Genomic DNA, 18610 nt, shown 5'->3' with positions numbered 1-18610 from the left:
GAACCGATTTGAACCATGCTTCGCACAAATACACTTATAAGAAGTTTTTGTGCAAAATTTCAAGCGGCTAGCTTTACTCCTTCGGAAGTTAGCGTGCTTTCGACAGGCAGACGGACGGACATGGCTAGTTCGACTTCACGACTATCAAGAATATATATACTTTATGGGGTCTTAGACGCATATTTCGAGGTGTTACAAACAGAATGAGAAAATTAGTATACCCTCATCCTATGGTGGAGAGTATAAAAATTGCCGACTATTAACAACCGAATTTTTCCCCCAAAACATGGCGAGAAAAATTATTGTAACTGGTTTCAGTCGTCTACTTTACGCCAAACCAATTTTCATTTTTCGTTGTGTAGCGTACGAAGCCACAATTACAAATGTTCTTCGATTTCGAAAAAATGTGGGGTGGGCCCCTCCTCCAAAATAAAATTCTGCCTACGTCCCTGGTCCATAGGCATATTTGTATTTGCAAACTTACGGATGTTTCAGTTACTTAAGCCCAAATCTTCGGTGCATAAGCCGAGCAAACTATACTCCATGACTTAAAAAATCTTCCGTATTACATTTTCTATTCAACAAAAACTTCGTAAACAAAAATTGAAAAGAACGATACTTACGATCCATAATTGCCATATACCTTTCTAATGCCTCTCTATGGGCATTTTCTTTATGGCCATTCCTTAATGCATCTATGCATGTAAAAACAGGTGTAGTTAATTGTGGCCAGAACCAAAACCGAAAGAAAAAAGTAACGGTCTTGAGGGCTAGCATAATTAAGCCTACACTTCCAGCACCAATACTCATGTACTTACCATCATTAGTGGAAACCGTGCAATGGTTCAGTTAGCATTTCAAGCCCAAGAGAAATAAAACGTAATGATTGAACTTTCTTTTTGTTTGATTCAAATGTATTTAAAATTTAATTTATTTAAAAATGAAATTTTGGAAATATTCTGTTGATGCTGTATTTACGATAAACATATACTATTAAGTAGGTACATATATATATATAAACCTATATATATAAATATTTTTATAAAAAAAAACATATTTACAGTTAAACGCTAAACGATTTACACAGACGACCTTAAGTAATGAAACACTTGTATTCATGACCAATGTATGTATGCATCTTTTTTTTTATTTAAGTTTTATTTAAGTTTCTTTTTGTCTATTTTGTTCATTTATTTCCTTTTTTGAGTTACGGTTAAGAGGGTTCCTTGTGTCATCGTCTTACTTTCCATTAAAGTTATTGTCATTTTAATAATTAAGGGGGCAATAAGCTAAGATTCAACAAAACATCCAAGATATGAGTTGGGAGATTTGGGAAGGCTTAATATTGTATATAACAAGTAAGAGTGTGCTACGTTCGGCCGGGCCGAATCTTATATACCCTCCACCATGGATCGCAATTGTCCTAGTTCTATATTGAATAAGAACTGTTATGCTATTGGAGCTATTTCATGTTATAGTCCGATCCGGACCATAAAAGAATGCTGAACATTGTAGAAGTCATGTAATATTTCAGTTCATTCTGATAAGAATTGCGCCTTGTAGGGGAGATCGGTTTATATGGGAGCTGTATCAAGCTATTGATCGATTCAGACCATATAAGACACGTATGTTGAAGGTCATAAGAGAAGCCGATGTACAAAATTTCTGCCAAATCGGATGAGAATTGCGCCTTCTAGAGGCTCACGAAGTCAAGATCCCAGATCGGTTTATATGGCAGCTATATCAGTTTAGACGCCGATTAAATCATACTTAGCGCAGTTGTTGGAAGTAATACGGAAACACTACATGCAAAATTTCAGGCAAATCGGACGAGAATTGCGCCCTCTAGAGGCTCAAGAAGTCAAGACCCAAGATCGGTTTATATGGCAGCTATATCGAAACATGGACCCATTTGGCCCATTAACAATACCAACCGACCTATTTGTGCAAAATTTCAAGCGGCTAGCTTTAGTTCTTTGAAAGTTAGCGTGCTTTCGACAGACGGACGGACAGACGGACGGACATGGCTAGATCGACTTAAAATGACATGACGATCAAGAATATATGTACTTTATGGGGTCTCAGACACATATTTCGAGGTGTTACAAACAGAATGACGAAATTAGTATACCCCATCCTATGGTGGAGGGTATAAAAAGAAATCGGAACCAATGACTTAAAAATTTTTATTAAGGTCAAGGGATTGTATTGTAGATGTCGATATTGGCAGTGAAGATGTTCAAATTTAATTGGTCGCTTGAAAAGTTACTTCAAACTTTGAAAAGCTATTGCAGTCTGACTTATGGAAATTTTAAAATAATTCTAAAGTTGTACAATTTCTAAAATTATTGCCAGGTTGCTATATTTTGTGACGCAACATTTTTTTTTTTTGGGAAAGGCATACAACTGTATATCAATCATCGTATCTACCTTAATTTTGAATCCATCTTCGTCGAAATTCTGCAAAGCTGATTTAATTTAAATTAGACAGATGGCTGAGAGATGCGATTGATGAAATGACGCGCTTTGTAAGGGAGGGCAAGGGGTTCTGGGTTGTAACTCGTGTGTATTTTTTGCTCGTCGTTTTGTTTAATTCGGTGTAAATATAATTATGCTAAACATTTGAATTTTTGTGGTTTTTGCTTCTCTTTGCTGCTGTCAGTCAGTCAGTCAGCCAGTCGGTTTGTGTTTCCTTTTTGATGGCTGGAAGGGGGAGACTAAACTCCCTTCGTAAATGAACATTGGCAACATTTGCTTACAACTTTGCTTTTTATCTTAAATGCTAATTTTGTAGGTTTTATGAGTTTTTTTGTTGTTGTTGTTTCTTTTTGTAAATAGAGATAAAATGGTTTCAACAGGAAGAATGCGAAATTGGTAGAGTTTTTTTTGCTTTTTTTTGAAAGAGGATGGGAGTACTCCGTTGGAGTTGGAAGTTGGGACTTTTTGGTACTTTTGCTATTCTTATCAATTGCCTGATAAATATGCGTCCATTGGAAGGAGCAGGACGAGGAGGGGTGGTTGGATGGCAAGAGTAGGGGTTGGTAGGTGACTAACCATAAGTTATGTGTGTGTGTGTGTGTGTTTGTGTATATATCATCTGCTTTTATGTTAATAAAATGCTAAAAAGTTAATCTAGAGAAGAAATGATTTATGAACTATAACTATTTTGGACACTAAATGTAATAATCGTCATTGTCCAAAGACCGTTATCGACCACAGGATTTCACCGCATGCTAAAAACCAACATACACCAAAAAGTGCCTTTGAAATTTTATGGTCCATAAGGGCATTTGGAGTCTGCATGTGTGTGTGTGTGTGTGTTAAGTATAAAATATAAATCTACGGGGTGAAAATAAACCTGCTATCATGTTTGTCAGCTGCATGTTGTGCGGGTAACCCACGGCATGAAGGCTCTCCTCTCCAGCATTCACTCACTCTCACTTTATGATTGATGAGCTGGGGAGCTGGGAGCACCACTGCTGTTTGGTGCTTTTCGATGTGATGCCAGCGTTTAAAGTGATGCCTATGACGCCTTTTTCGATTGTGCGTACATGCCTTTGGGGAACTTTGAATTGGCTCTTCACATATTGGTTCCCTTCTACTTCTTTCTTCATGGGTCTTCTGCCACAAACATTCCAGCAGGTATTTTCGATATCACAGCCTTAAAGCACAAACTTGGAATTTTATTTTCTCCTGACGCGCTTTGCTTGGAGGAGCAAACAGAAATGACATTGTTGCTGTTGGGGATTAGGCGATTGGGCGATTGGTGCGCTTGAGCGTTAGGCAGTCTGCTTGCACCCGCTTTACCACCTTTTCTAGTTGACTCGGTTGAATTCGTAACGTTTGTACCACTTTGTAATTGATTCGATTTCAGTTTTGTTTTGTTTTTTTCATATGATTCGTTTTGTTTTTGTTTTTTCGAGAAATGCTCTTCTTTTTTTGTTTGTTTTTGTGTTTGTGTTCGTCAGTCTACTTAATCTGAGTTAGAAGCTCTATGAGTTTCCACCATTGGTATGAGAGTGCTGATGCGGGCCATTTTGCGTTGACACTACTGCTGCCTCAGCCGTGGTGATGCTTCAGTAGGCCTAGGGTAGCCACGCTTTAGTACAAGGAACATTCAAAATGCAAAGGAGAGGGGGGGCGGTTTCAAACGCGTATACTCACCACGGGTGGATACGAAATGTACTTGTCGCTCATGTTGAAGTACGAGCCATCTGGTGGTGGGGCCGGCGATGGCGATGATATGTAGCTGCCCTTGATGACCAGCGAGGAGGCTGGCGAAGGTGATGGTATGTACATGCCATTCGATATTAGCATGTGATCGTCTTTGGAGCGGTTCATCTGTTCGGGCATTCCCGAGCGATTACTGTGGCGCTTGGGGTTGGGCAGTGTGCGCGTAAAGTCCGGATTGCACATGTATGGTGGCGTGCACATGGAGCTCTCCTGGTACTTGGGCGGATACGCGGTCGACTGTATAATGTCAACATTTTCCACCAGGTAAGTGGAGGTGGCCTGTTTTTGGACATCAGCCTGCAGAGCAGAAATGGGCAACTGTGTAAAATTAAGGCATGGGAATATGGGTTAGCTCAAGCCTATTATGGAGGTTACGAAATATCATGTCTTTGTTAGCTATGCACAGTGATTGTTTAGAAATACCAAAGCAAGCCCTACTTACCTTGTACACAGACTGATTGTCCTCCTTGGAGTAGGCATCATCGTTCGGTGTTTCAGCTTCCGATGAGCTCTTATTCTGGCGTCGTATCACAAACCAAGCAACCAAGGCGGCATTCAGGACCAGCAGTACCATGGCAGCCGAGGTAATGCCAATTATCATCATATTGGGCATTTCGTCCTTCTCATTCAGTTCCGCCGAATAGGGCTGAGATCCTAAACAAATCAAACACAAATAGGAAAAAGGCATTTATTGAAGGGCCCTATTTAAATAAGCCGTTGTTGCTTACCTTTGGTCAAGGTCAGTTTAATGTCCGGCAAAAATTTACTGCCTCCTGCCTCATTGGCAGCCATAACAGAAAACACATAAGTACTGCCCGATTTCAGGCCATCTATGCTGATGTTCAAACTACCTGGTTTGGCATCGACATGTCGGTATTTGTCCTCGTTGTGGACCTTGTAACGCAGGCGATAGTACACCGGCAATCCGCCATCGAAACCTGGCACCCAAGCCAAATCCACACCGCTATCCGTTATGTTATTAACCAGCAATTCCAAGGGCGTATCAGGTCTAGTGGGCTTTGAAAACTCCACAGAAGCGCTGGCCTGGCCATGTGAATTACGGGCCACGCACTCATACTGGCCATAATCGTCGGCCGAGGTGTTCTCAATGATGAGGGTGGCTTCATGAGTCAAGGCATCCAGCTTACGTTCGAGAGCCTTAAATTTACTGCGACGCATTTTCAGGTCCTTGCCATTGCGACGCCACACGAAGCTTGGCTGAGGTGCAGCCAAAGCTTTGCACGCTAGGCGACCACGTTCGCCCATGCGAGCAGCAAAGCGAACATAGGCAGGTGAATGATCCAATTCAGGGGCAGCTGAAATGGCAAAGGTAATTGTTGACACATTTATTGTTTAGCCATTGTTTGTAATGCCAAGCAACAACTATAAAACTTACATTGCACAACAAGCAAAACTTCTTTTTGGGCAGGTGGTCCTCGTTGATTGTCCACAACGCAGGTGAAATTGCCAATATCCGAACGCTGAACATGGCTGATGTGCAAATATGAGGTGCCATTGTCATATGTTATGGTGGTTCGTTGGGACATGTCGTAACCGGCACGAATCCAGGTAACGTGCTCCGCAGCCAAAGGTCGGGCCATAATGGAGCAGGCCAATACCGCGTCATCACCCTCGGCGAAGCTCGAGCCATCGGTGACCGATTCAATGGAAGGTGGGTCTGTAAATGATTTGTTTGTTACATGCCATACCACTTCCCCAACTCTTTGACCCTTTAACCCATCAGAGTTGCAATACTTACATTCCACAACGACTTGAACCTCCATGATTGCAGTGCCTTGGGAATTCATGGCTTCACAAATGTAGTTGCCGGCATCGTTTCTCGATAGTTTGCTTATATTCAAGGTGGCACCGTCCGATATTATGCGTTGACCTAGAGCGTTGCTCATTATTGGCAAGCCGTCCTTGGTCCAAGTGTAGGTCATGGCCATGGGGTTGCCACTGGCATGCAATTCAATGCGCAAAGGTTCTCCTTCCACACCCATGTAAGAGGTCATTTGAGGATTTTCGAATTTCGGGGGATCTAATAGACATCTGAAAGTTACTTTCTCATGCCCTCATGGAGCTTCTCATATTCTACTTACACAAAATATCCAAATTGACAGTCTCATGTACACTCCTTTGCAGAACTTCATTGATGGACTGGCAGGTATAGGTAATGCCATCCAAATCCTGAGTGATGTTTACATATACCTCCAGAGTGGACACTGAGCCTCCCCAGAGGCCGGGTTTGGTCGATAGGTTAACACCCTCCACAGGTATGCCGTCCTTCCACCAAGAAACCTTGGCCGGGGGACTACTCGAACTGGAATCACAAATCAATTTTGCCCTAATGCCAGGCACCAGGTTCTTGGGCTCCACCGATATTTTTACGGTTTCGGGAGGGACTGCAAATTGAGAACAAACTGTAAAGCAATGGCCCTCTTTTCGGTGGGGACTGCAATACTTACAATGGACATTTAAAGTTTTCGTTGCGAAAAGAGGAATTTCTATGGCTGGGCTTTGTATTTCACATTTGTAGATGGCGTTGTTGTCGCTGGAATTCACTAAAATTGTTAACTCCGATATCACCTTGGAATCGTGAATTTTCGCTTGGGTATTCAATTTCTTGTCATTCTTGTACCAAGTCAACACGGGGGGAGGATTGCCACCGGAAGTGGAACATTGCAATTTCTTAACAGAACCCGAAGTGATGACATCACCTTCATTGTAACCCGTCAGCAGGGGTAGCGAGGGTGGATCTGTTATGTGCAAACGACGTAGAAACCAATGACGGTGGAGGAAAGGAGAAAAAATCTCATAAATTATGTTTTCGATTCACATTTCAATTAACGGCTCAAGACACACTTACACAAGACATTGACACTGTGGGAACCCACCACATTTTGTGTCAGTTCCACATTTAGGGCATGGCACACCACCACAAATGTACGCGAATTGGAGTCAATGGTCAGAGAGACATTCGAAGTGGAAAACCAACCACCCTCCACACTCTTTTGTGTCTTGTAGGTGGAGTTACTCAGCGGGCGTCCATTAAGCGACCAACTAATGCGTGCCGGTGGATTGGAGGGTGCTGTGAGACAAGTCAATTGTACCACATCCCCTACCTTGGCTTCTGTGGCTCCGCTAATGGTCACTTCCTTGGGGGCAACTTCAAATTGGTGGAGAGAGAAAACAACAATTCAATTAATATCAAGTCCAGCTGCAAAAACTTCAACATTTTGTGATGCTTACACAAAACCGTCAGATTTAGTTCGGCCTTAAAGGCGGTATTGGACAGTATGTTTTTGGCCTCACACACCAAATTGGCACCGTTGTCAGAAGCATCAGCAACAAAGCTGTAGGTATTTTCCGACAAGCGCCCAGAAGTTCTAAAATAGCAGTAGGATAAAAGGTTACATTTTTTTACAGCTCCCATGAGACTCGAACTTCTGCGTTATTACCTTTGGGGCGAACTGATAACTTCACCATTTTTATACCACACCAATTGGGCGGGAGGATTTCCACCGCGACTACGACAGGCTATTTTAACATTTTGTCCCCGACGCAAGGTTTCGCCCTGGGTATAACCTTCAAAAAATGGGGGTCCAGGGGGATCTATAAATACAAGGAGAGACCTTAAACACCCGCACAATGCAATGCCTCTATGACTCGGAACTTACACAACACTGACAACTGTATGCCCGATCGCATCGGTACATCCGGTGGCAGGGCTTTGTGTTTGGCCTCACAGGAGAAATCTTTGTAATCATCATCGGCCTTCGGTTGTATGGTAATGGTGGAGACGGTGGTGAAACGTTTTGGGGCAGTTTCAGTAATTTCGACATGGGGTTTAACTAAGGGTTGAAAAAAATTGAAATACGAGAGCGATAGGTGTGTTATGAATTCCTTCGCAACCTAAACTATTCTACTTCCTATGATCTATGCTAGAGTACTTACCTCCAGTGACGGGTACATTGTTGCTATTCCACACCAAATTTGCTGCAGGATTGGCATTCTCTGCAATGCACTTCAATGTTAAATTCTGCTTCTCGATCACCTCCACCTTGGTATTGGGTGCGTAGCCGTCTATGGAAATTGAACTGGGCGCCGCCACAATGCTCAACTTGGCATTGGCTCTAATGGCAGGATTCCCTGCAGCTGGCCCCACTTGGCACTGGTATTCGGCATCATCCTCCAGAGAGGCATTCTTGATTTGAAGATTGTAAACACCATTTGTGGCATCCACCAAAACCGAATAACGTGGAAAGCCATGAATCACAGCCGAAAAGCCCAAGGCGAATCCATCTTTTGTCCACTGAACTTGACCGGCACGATTGGCTACTTCACAGCGCATTAACGTGTCTGTTCCCTCCAAGATCTGTAGATCGTGGGGGGTAACACGAAACTTTTGTATTGGTGTCGTGGATTGTGCCACCGCGGTCGCTGTAATCACTGGAAAGTTGGAGAAAGAAAAAAGAGAAAACAATGGTTAATTTAGTCATTCAAATAAAACAGTCGGACTGTGGGATTTTAATGGATGTGCGTCGGCATCTGTCTCTGTGTGTGTGTCTTAAGATTTTTCATCATTCATTTCTAGTATGCTGCCCTATGTGTGCATGTGTGTGTGTGTGTGAATTAATGCTTCCCACTCCACAATGCAACATCATTGTCACCGCTGTCCCTCCAACCCACGGAAACTCTTATAAAAGATGACTGTCACAACTGCGACGACACAACACCCACATGAGAAAAACCTGACCCGATCTCCACCGGTATCGCTTTGTCTGCAGGTAAAAATTGAAGTGAACTAATTTCCAAGCGTTAAACACCAACAAAGCACAAGCCATTGCATTCAATCCCCCAAAGCTGTTCCAAGGCTGGCTGTTTGTTCTAAGCCAATCGTTCCCAGCCCACATAATCACACAGTCACATAGCCAGCCATTCAGTCATTGATTCATTCATGCATCCCAACAAGCCAACAGAAACAATGCCAGCCAACCTCCAGCAACAACAGCAGTTCCAGCAACAAGCAAACTGATTAGCATAATAAACTAAGAAAGAAATCAATGGACTAAAAGCCCACTAAAGCAATCAACGGAATTGGGCGGCCAGGTCTGATGGCCACACACACACACACTCTCACTCAAATAGAGGCACTCACACATTTTGACCAGTCGTTTTCGGGATACAATGCTGGCGATGAAATTTAAAAGTAGGGGGTTGTTAAAAGGCATTAAGGTACAAAAGGCCCACTAATCATTTTCCTAATGTACAACACCACCAACAACACCAACACAATCAAAAGTAACAGCATTACCCAACAACTGAGTTGCGTTCATTGATAACAAATAAACCAATTCCCATGGCTTTATTATCTATGACTCGCAGGGAAAAAGATCCCCCAACTAGGCACCCACCTAATACACGTGGAAAAAAATTGATATCGAAACGAAAATCCCCTCTCGAAAAGTTATACCTAACTGCCAAAGGCTTTCAATCCAGTGTAACATCTCACATGTAACTGCAGACTCCAATGCTAAGCTTTGGTGAACTGCACGTTCAGGTAAGTCAAGTGTTGGTGGTTCATAAACAGCTGGCAGTCAAATGAAAATGCAGTTAAGATGATACGGTCCATATTGGTCAAGTGTTGTATAGAGTTGAATAGCAGACACGAATTGTTACCAAGTTCACACTGTTATATCTGTGAAAGTAGGAATTAACTAAATTGCTGAATTTCCCATGAACATTCCATTAAGGAACAGGGGTTACTTCTCTCATATCAATGAGTGCAGTCCGATTAATATTTAAGCTCAATGATAAGAGGCCTCCTTTTTTCATGCCAAGTCCGAACGGCGTGCCGCATAGCGACACCACTTGGTAGAGAACTTTTAACCTGGCAGGATACCTTACAAATGTAGCTAGCATTGGTGAGGGGAAACCCAACGCTGAAAATTTTGTTGATGTTCATGCCGGGATTTGAACCCAGCCCTTCGGCGTCATAGGTGGACATGCTTACCTCTGCACCACGGTGGACTATGCAATAATCTTTGTCTTGTTGTAAGTTCGTTATATTGTTTACAAGCTACCAAAAGCATTTGCTTCTGAGCTAACGAATGTACGCATTATATTTGGTTGGAAAATCGTAACCGACTATTGTTGGCGAACTCAAACACCTTAAAATGAACAACATGTTTGTGTAAAGGACAATAAATCGTTATAAAGACACTGGTAGCGATTCTAAACGCCATGATAAAAAAAGCTGAAAGAACACCTAAAATGGGTCGGCGAGTGAAGGCTTGAAATCAACGAAATCCAGGCCAAAACAACCAAAAATCTGAAAATATCCCTTGAAAGAATATATTGAAAAACCAACTCAAGTTAAAGGCTTACAAGTTCCAAAACCGCATGATCTTGCACCAAAGCAAAACAAGTTAGACTCGAAAGAGCACAGGGGAAAAATTTTCCAATTGAGCACTCCGTAAACTCCCAAAATGTGTATTTAGCCGAACGCATGTAGGATGGAAAATTATTTCGGCTACCCGAAGAAATTTTCCATCCACAGTGATGGTGTGAGCTTTGACCTCCGACGGCCGCTTCTTAATCGTTTTCATCGAGCCTGGCGGCAAAGTAAATTGCGACTTTTTATCGGGAAAGCATTTTGAAACTACTTTTGAGCAATGGGCACACAAACATTTTGCTTGTAAGCCATGGACGTTCCAACAAGATTGATTCATCCAAAAGTCAATGGATTATGCAATTCAGATTACTTTCACACATTTTTGCCATTTGACTCAATAACAAGTAAAAGCATGCTAAGTTAGGCCGGGCCGTACTTAATAACCCTCCACCATTGATCGCATTTGTCAAGTACTTTGCCCGTTATCTCTTTATAGGCAAACAAAGGATAATAGATAAAAATTTCTATGATATTGCAGCTACATATAGTATCAGCTTATAAACCGATTAGGGCCATACTTGGTTTAGATCTTGAAAACAATAGTAGAAGTCATTGTGCAACATTTCAGCCAAATCGATTAAGATTTGCGCCCCCTTCAGGGGAAGTAAAGAAGTAAAATCGGGAGATTGTTTTATGTTGCAGCTTTATCAGGTTGTAGACCGAGTCTGACCATATTTGGCACGTATGATGAAGGTTATAGAATAAGTCGTTGAACAAAATTTCAACCCAATAGGATAGGAATTGCGCACTCTAGAGGCTTATGAAGTCTAATCAGGAGATCGGTTAGTATGGGAGTTATATCAAGTTATGGGCCGACTTAGACCATACTCAAGTTTCCATTACACCACCAGACATGTCATATATAATTTCCAATATAGCAACTTTGAAAGTACGAAAAATTTAATATTACAAATGGATAAATATGCAACTTTTTCGATTAAATCGAGCTTTTATTTTCTCAAATATACATGTATACAAAAAAAAAAATCACGCTCTAATCGTATATTACACAAGACAAGTCTTATGAATACAGAAAGTGACAGCTCATAGGACATGTCTGAGCGTGCAATAGGAGATTTAGCGTATTTGTTGGAAGTTATAGCAAAACACCTTATACATAAAAAATAGCAAATCGGATAAGATCACCCTCTAGAGACTCATGAAGTCACGACCCAAGGTCAGTTTATATGGCAGCCATATCAAAATATGGACCGATATGGCCCATTTACAATCTCGGCCGACCTACACTAATTGGAAGTATCAGTCCAAATTTTCTTCGAAAGTTAGCGTGCTTTCTACAGACACACCGACGGTCGTGGCTAAATCGACTCAGAATGTCAAGAGGATCAAGGAAATGTATACTTTTTTGGGTCTCAGATCAATATTTCGATGCGTTACAAATGGAATGAAGAATTTAGCATACACCCATCCTATGGTGGAGGGCATAAGATGGGAGTGCCTTTTTCACCTACCTCACCATGCCTTTGGGCATCATTACCATTTGTAGAAAATGTTTAAATGTTTAGAAACATGTTTTATGGGGAAAACGCATTATGATGAATTTTTTCTCTGAGTGTGCCTCAGCGTCTGCCTGTACATTACCAGATATTCGTATATGTTAAGACGGAATCACGTTCAACAGCAACAACAAAGGCTTTCAATGGATTAATTGATTATTAGCCTCAGCATAATAGCCGGTCGTCTCTGTTGTCCAGCAGCACGATTCATTTCCGCTGAGACAATGTTCAATATAATTTATGGTAATTGTAATGAAAATGTCATCTCTCGAAGACATTTGCTTTTGAATTATCACAGAGACGAGGGGGAGGAGAAGAAGGTAAACTACAGTCCTCTGCATTATGTGTTAAACGTGGAAACGTGAGTGCTGCTTCTAAATGGCCACAACAGTAATTCATACATTCTTTTGGTAAAACCTATTCAACACCCCTAGAGGTTGTGTAGTATGTGTGCCTTTGAGAATGTGTTCGTGGAGCTTTTTGTGATTGTTTTCAATTGAATTAAAGTATGTTCCAAATCCCTTTCTTACGTTGAGTTTCTTGTGTTTTTGTGCGGTTACAGTCGACCGGTCAACGAAACACTCGATGGACAGTTTGTCATGGGTTTTGCGGTCTAAGTTTTCATAAAACAATTAAGGCCTGCGAAACGAGACCATACGAATGTGAGAGGAAACGAATGGATGGCCAAATGACTGAGTGGCTGGTGGCTATGGTCAAGCCTCTGCTATGCCATCCTCCTTTTCCAATATATAAGGAACACCCCGGGTACGTTGGCTTTGTGCAGTAGTGTCATAAAAACTCCTTCAACTGTGACAAGTTGAGGCAAAATGTTAAATGTGACATCTTACAGTTCTTTAGTTTGTTTCCCTTTGGACACTTTTTGAAATGTAACCGAAGAATAACACTTAAACGGCTTCCTTTTCTTCACTTCATTCATAAAGAAGTACCTTCGCACAGTCATACATACGCACAAACACACACACACACACTCACACACACATATCCATACCACCACTTACTTGGTAATGTCACAACAAGGTTTTATGGTCATTTGTTATAGTCCGTACAAGTTTGGTGCGGAAGAAGAAGCAGGCAACGGGTATATCCCACAGCCCATTCATGGCTAAGACACTCAACCATATTCGTTTATAAACATCATTTGTCTCCTGGCTTTTGTTTGCGTCTTCGTTCTTCCCGTCCAAGTTTTTACAACCACCAGTACCACCATCAACACTACGGCTACAGTCATCAGTATTAAAACCAAAAATTACTGAAAATTGTTTGCAGTTGATCCTTAACCACAGACACAAAACTTCAATTGATGGACTCTAGTTAAGGTCAACAACGGCAGCAGCTGGCTGTGCTGCGTGTGCATGTGCGGTCTAGTGGGACAGCAAATTCAGTACTGTTTGATATGAGGGTTCCCCTTTTTTTTTAAAGCCACAGTGACAGGGCACTTGGTTACTGTGATCTGGGTAATTTTTCCCAACATTTCCCTCGAAAGATGTGAAATATTTAAAAGCATTACAAGAAGCCTAAATTCTTAGAAATTCATCTTCATTAACAATTTAGTGAGCCAAGTGGCTTTGAATAAGATCCTATTATTAATTTCACTTGATGCCTGCTTGCTTAAATAAAAAAAGTAAAATAAAAATTTAAAAAATTAGCATCGTAACCGCATTTATGTTATAACACGCAGCACACCACCCCCACATTTTATTATCAGACCCAGCAGAATACTAAGATCGCAACTATACAAATCGGTCGTAGAATTTGTCCCAGATCCTCACTGAGCAAACCTAAGCTCTGCAAATATTTGTTCAACATGTTGTTGATACCAGCTATACAGTGGAACATACCTAACAATGTCATCTTTTGGATGTAGTGCAAACAAAAGCAGCAAGAAAAACTTCCAAGTGGTAATAACAACATACATAACACATACTACATTTAATGGCCGAGCAACTAGGGCTGGAGCACACAAAAAACTTTCATAGGCGTCACACACATAAACATGCACTGCAACAACAATGATAGAACCACATATTGCCAGGGCTATCGGACATATCTGCATATGACTACTTGAAGTCACCATTCAGTCACTTCGGATGTCTGTCTGTCTGCCTGTCTGTCTGTCACAGGGATCCTTTGGAAACCAATGCATAAACAGGAAAAACTCATTGTCAACTCAACTTCCAAACAATTTCGTATGTGGCAGAAACAACAGCACTAGCAACAAATACAACAACAACATCAATTACCATTAAACCCAAAACCCAAATGACAATGACAACGTCAACGTCAATGATGATGACGACGACGACGATGAGAACTAAGCCCAAGACGACAAGAACAAAATCTAAACAAAAAGATGAGAATACCATGTCTTATGACCACAGGACAACATAAATATGAAGGCCAAATATCTTCTAAAAGTAGGAATAATTTCGTGCACGCTAGGCAGAACAGAATGAACCCTTTATGAAGGCTAGGTAACAATATTGGCGTCATAACTCAAAAAAACCTAAAGTGGTATAGCTTCCATTGTTTAGGAAAGCAAAGGATAACAAATTCCCCCACAGTCGAAGGACCCCCCTCCAAAACCCAACTGTCGAAAGTGGCTTTATGAAGTTTGGCCTCACAGAGAACACCTTAGACAATCTTTAATGAAAATGTGATCCAAACAGGCATTTGGTGCACAAAAACAAAACTGTTGAGCGCATTTTCGTCTTTTTTCATGCTTTTTCTATTCCAAACTTTTCAAATTAAACCGTGCTTTCTACCATCATCAAAAAATTCAAAAATATTTCAAAACAAGTAAAAACGTGCTGAGTTCTTTCGTGCTCGATTTTGGGAACCCACCACCACGGATTCTGCTAAAAATTTCTACATACCAAATTTCTGCCAAACCAGGCAAAATTGAAATTATAAACCGATTTAGACCATACTTGGCACGATTGTTGGAAGTCGTAACGAAAAAGAAACACTTGGATAACAATTGCGGCTTCATGCGGCTAAATAAGTAAAAACGGGAGATCGGTTTATATGGGACCTATATATATCAGATAATAGACCGATTCGGACCATGCCCGGCATGAAAACGAACACAATGTCCAAAATTTCAGCAAAATCGGACAGTAATTGCGACTTCTAAGGGGGCTCTAGAAGTCAAGTCGGGGGATCGGTTTATTTGGAAGCTATATCAGGTTACAGACTGATTCTTGAACGAGCCACATCGGACCATATTTGGATAGCTGCCATATAATTTAGTGTCTAAAGCAAAGAACTGCTGTATTTTTTTTCGATTTCGGTCTATACGCCCATTCAGATCGGCCGTATAGACCGATCCGCCGATTTATTGTTTTATGCATATAAAAGTCGCATTTATAGCCCGATTTTGGTAAAATTTAAAACAGAGAGTTTAAGTAGGCCTCTCGTTATTTGAACCGGAAATGGACGTCATATTTGGATGTAGCTGACATATAGACCGATGTTCTAATTTAGGATCTAAAGCTCATATCTGCTGTATTTTCATCCGATTTCGCTGAAATTTGAAACAGTGAGCTGATGTAAGCCTCCCGTAATCCGACTTGATTATGGTCCAAATCAGATCATATTTGGATATAGCTGCCATATAGCTGCGATCGACCGATTTGTGGTCTATAGTCCATAAGTGCTGTATTTATTAACCGATTTCCCTGAAACTGGAAACAGTGAGTTACATTAAGACTCCCGGCAACCGACTATGGTGCGGATAGCATCATATTTAGATTTAACTACCATATAGAGCAATCTTCCGATTTAGGGTCTTAAGCCCATAAAATCTGCATTTATTACCCGATTTCGCTGAAATAAGCCTTCCGTCATTCGACCAGAACTGTCATGTGGACCGATCTTCCAATTAAGTGTCTTAGTCCCATACAAAGCGGGTTAATTGTCCGATTTCATTGAAACTGGAGCTTGTATAAGAGTTCTCGGCATCCGAATCAAAAACGGTGCAGACCAGCCCATATTTGGGTATAACTATGTATGCGGTATTGGAGTTATAATAAATTAAGATGGTGAATATATCCATGGTGTAGGGTATCAATAGTTCGGCACTGCCAAAACTTAACACATTTTTACTTGTTTTAATTTATTTCAATATATCAAAGAAGACCATTTGTTTCAATCTCGCATAAATCTATGAAAATGTTGCAAATCCGAAGACCAAATACCATTATCGTTGCCAGGTAGGGCACAAGTTATAGCGGACTTTAAGTTTGCCATTAAAGCACGTATGGTAATAACAGACCGGATGTCACACTAATGGCCGTTCTTAGTTCATTTAGATGTTTTTTGTTGCTCTTTCGCCCTTTCTTCCTTCTAGTCTTCCATCCCATTGAGTTCAGTTTTTTTTCTCCACACACACACACAGCCTTACCACATCAATAACAATAAGCAAAAAAATACGCCATTACTACCACTGGGTTATAGCCAATTCATTCATACGTTCATTCATAAACTGTAGTATGCCTAAAGTGGCCAAAAAGAAACTGATAGCAACAACAACAACAGCAGAACCAACAATGTCACTTAACTGGCCCAATATGGGCCGTGCAGCATTAAGAGCGTAAAAACAAAAGTGCGTTTTTTTTTGCTTTGTTTGTTTTTAGCCAAGAATCGATGATTGTTGGGTGCGAAAGCCCCTTGGAATGAGACGGCATACTCACACTTGTGCACACATGAACTGGAAGCAATTGCAAGACAGATACCCATTAGGTCCAAAGGAGCCATACCTAAGCAAGGGAGACCAGTGGTTTTGCATTACACTGCTTTTTGGGTTCATTAATGGCCTGGAAGAAACTACGTTTTTTCGGAGTTCTTGTTGTCTTTGGTCATCTTTTACATCTTCTTTGCGTTTGTGTCCAGCTGTGGACTTTAGGCCAGGACATAATGGTTATTAAAGTAGTTTCTCTTGCAAACTCAAGCACACGCACGCACACAAACCCATGCCACTGCACACACAAGCCATAAAATCAAAGACCATTATTACAAACACTGGGGAAGTAAGCAATTCAGGCTCTAATAAACTGAAATGGAAAAAAACACTACATCGTCCCATCTAAGTAAAGCTCACTGCCACTGCAGTGGTGCGTGTGCATGTCTGTAATCATGAACAACTGCATTATCCAGATCTCTTTTTCTTTCCAACAACAGCAATAAGAAGTGGAAAAACTTGTCGTATATCCATGGCACCGGCACCGGCACCATGATGCAGGAGGTGTGGAGAGCTGGGTTGGTTGTATGGTCGTGGCCATTATAGCTAGTGCCTCAAAAGGTTCTAAGGCCTTGCCGTGTGTTCTCAAAGTGCCCAGAATCAGTTTGGAAAACTTTTCTTTTTAATGAAAATCTTTTATTCTTCCGCTAGAACACAAAGAGCCTGCACACATTTTGGAGCCTGCAGACCGGTAGGCTAACTTCATGAGTGCTGCTTTTATGAGAGTTATCAAACTACCAACTCACTAACTAACTAATATATTGTGGCAACACACTTACGTACGAATATCACCGGAAATCCGTTTAATTTCACTTGTAATCAACAAACCCGTTCGTTCTGGTACGTAACGCATCCACATAAGCACTTCATTCAGCCCAATCAAGTCAATCAGGTTGCCCACCAAGAACCCGATGAAGATGATGATGATGTGGTTGTTGTTGATGGTGGTGCCAATGGCCTTTGGGATTTTTACATTTTTATCTCGGGATACGAAGCAAGAGAGCTTCCTTTTGCTGTTAATTATTTAACTATCATCATAGGAACAGGTTACTTGTCTTTAAGCTTCTTCATTACATGTTTCATCTTTCATCACAGCGGATGCAGTAGCAGACAAGGGCCGATAAAAATAAACTTCCAGCAAATAGATATGCAATATAATAGGATAGATATTCGCATAGTATTTTAGTCAAAATTAAACTTTGTGAAAATCTGTTACTGTATTTGCCAACTAAAAATGTCCTATTGTACTGTGATGGTAATATGTACTACAATTGTAGATATGACATCACTTTGGCTTTGGCAATGGTTAATTTTGCAAATAAAACTTCAATCAACCTCAATTTATTCTTGAGGATGATACATCTTTGAACAGACTCCATCCATACCGGACCAATTGAGTGGTTGATAATTTTATAGGTTTGTAAAAAGCATATTTGGAAATTGGATAGCTGTCCATCTACCCTTCAAACCAGTCACTTTGACCAGTTCGTCATATACGATTTAACCTTCGCAAGTCCACCTGGGTGGGATCATCTATTTTCAAACATTGATAACTCACCATATTTTTATCAAATCAAAAATCGCAATCTACTCATTCACAAAATCTGTTTTCTCAACAAGAAAATAATACATTCCTTTCTAATA

The 18610-nt window shown here is 41.0% G+C and overlaps 1 protein-coding gene across 2 annotated transcripts in view; it reads right to left on the bottom strand.

Moving 5' to 3' along the window:
• Window positions 1-989: 989 nt before the first annotated feature.
• The window catches only part of LOC106085005 (nephrin), a 126406-nt gene continuing 108785 nt past the window's right edge, over window positions 990-18610 (bottom strand). Inside the window, exons 2-14 of one of the 2 annotated variants that reach the window (XM_013249000.2) lie at window positions 8191-8685; window positions 7914-8087; window positions 7695-7848; window positions 7486-7622; window positions 7103-7402; window positions 6702-6992; window positions 6336-6638; window positions 5993-6274; window positions 5630-5911; window positions 4962-5549; window positions 4676-4887; window positions 4165-4551; window positions 990-4085 (exon numbers count right to left, since the gene is read on the bottom strand). In XM_013249000.2, the coding sequence (XP_013104454.1) occupies window positions 4077-4085; window positions 4165-4551; window positions 4676-4887; window positions 4962-5549; window positions 5630-5911; window positions 5993-6274; window positions 6336-6638; window positions 6702-6992; window positions 7103-7402; window positions 7486-7622; window positions 7695-7848; window positions 7914-8087; window positions 8191-8685 (3614 nt within the window). In that variant the 3' untranslated portion in view covers window positions 990-4076. The remainder of the gene's footprint in view (window positions 4086-4164; window positions 4552-4675; window positions 4888-4961; window positions 5550-5629; window positions 5912-5992; window positions 6275-6335; window positions 6639-6701; window positions 6993-7102; window positions 7403-7485; window positions 7623-7694; window positions 7849-7913; window positions 8088-8190; window positions 8686-18610) is intronic. The other variant, XM_013249001.2, reaches the window with a different exon arrangement.

This window comes from Stomoxys calcitrans, chromosome 5 (assembly GCF_963082655.1).
Source record: "Stomoxys calcitrans chromosome 5, idStoCalc2.1, whole genome shotgun sequence".
Taxonomy (NCBI): domain Eukaryota; kingdom Metazoa; phylum Arthropoda; class Insecta; order Diptera; family Muscidae; genus Stomoxys; species Stomoxys calcitrans.
This window is presented reverse-complemented; position numbering and strand designations above follow the sequence as displayed.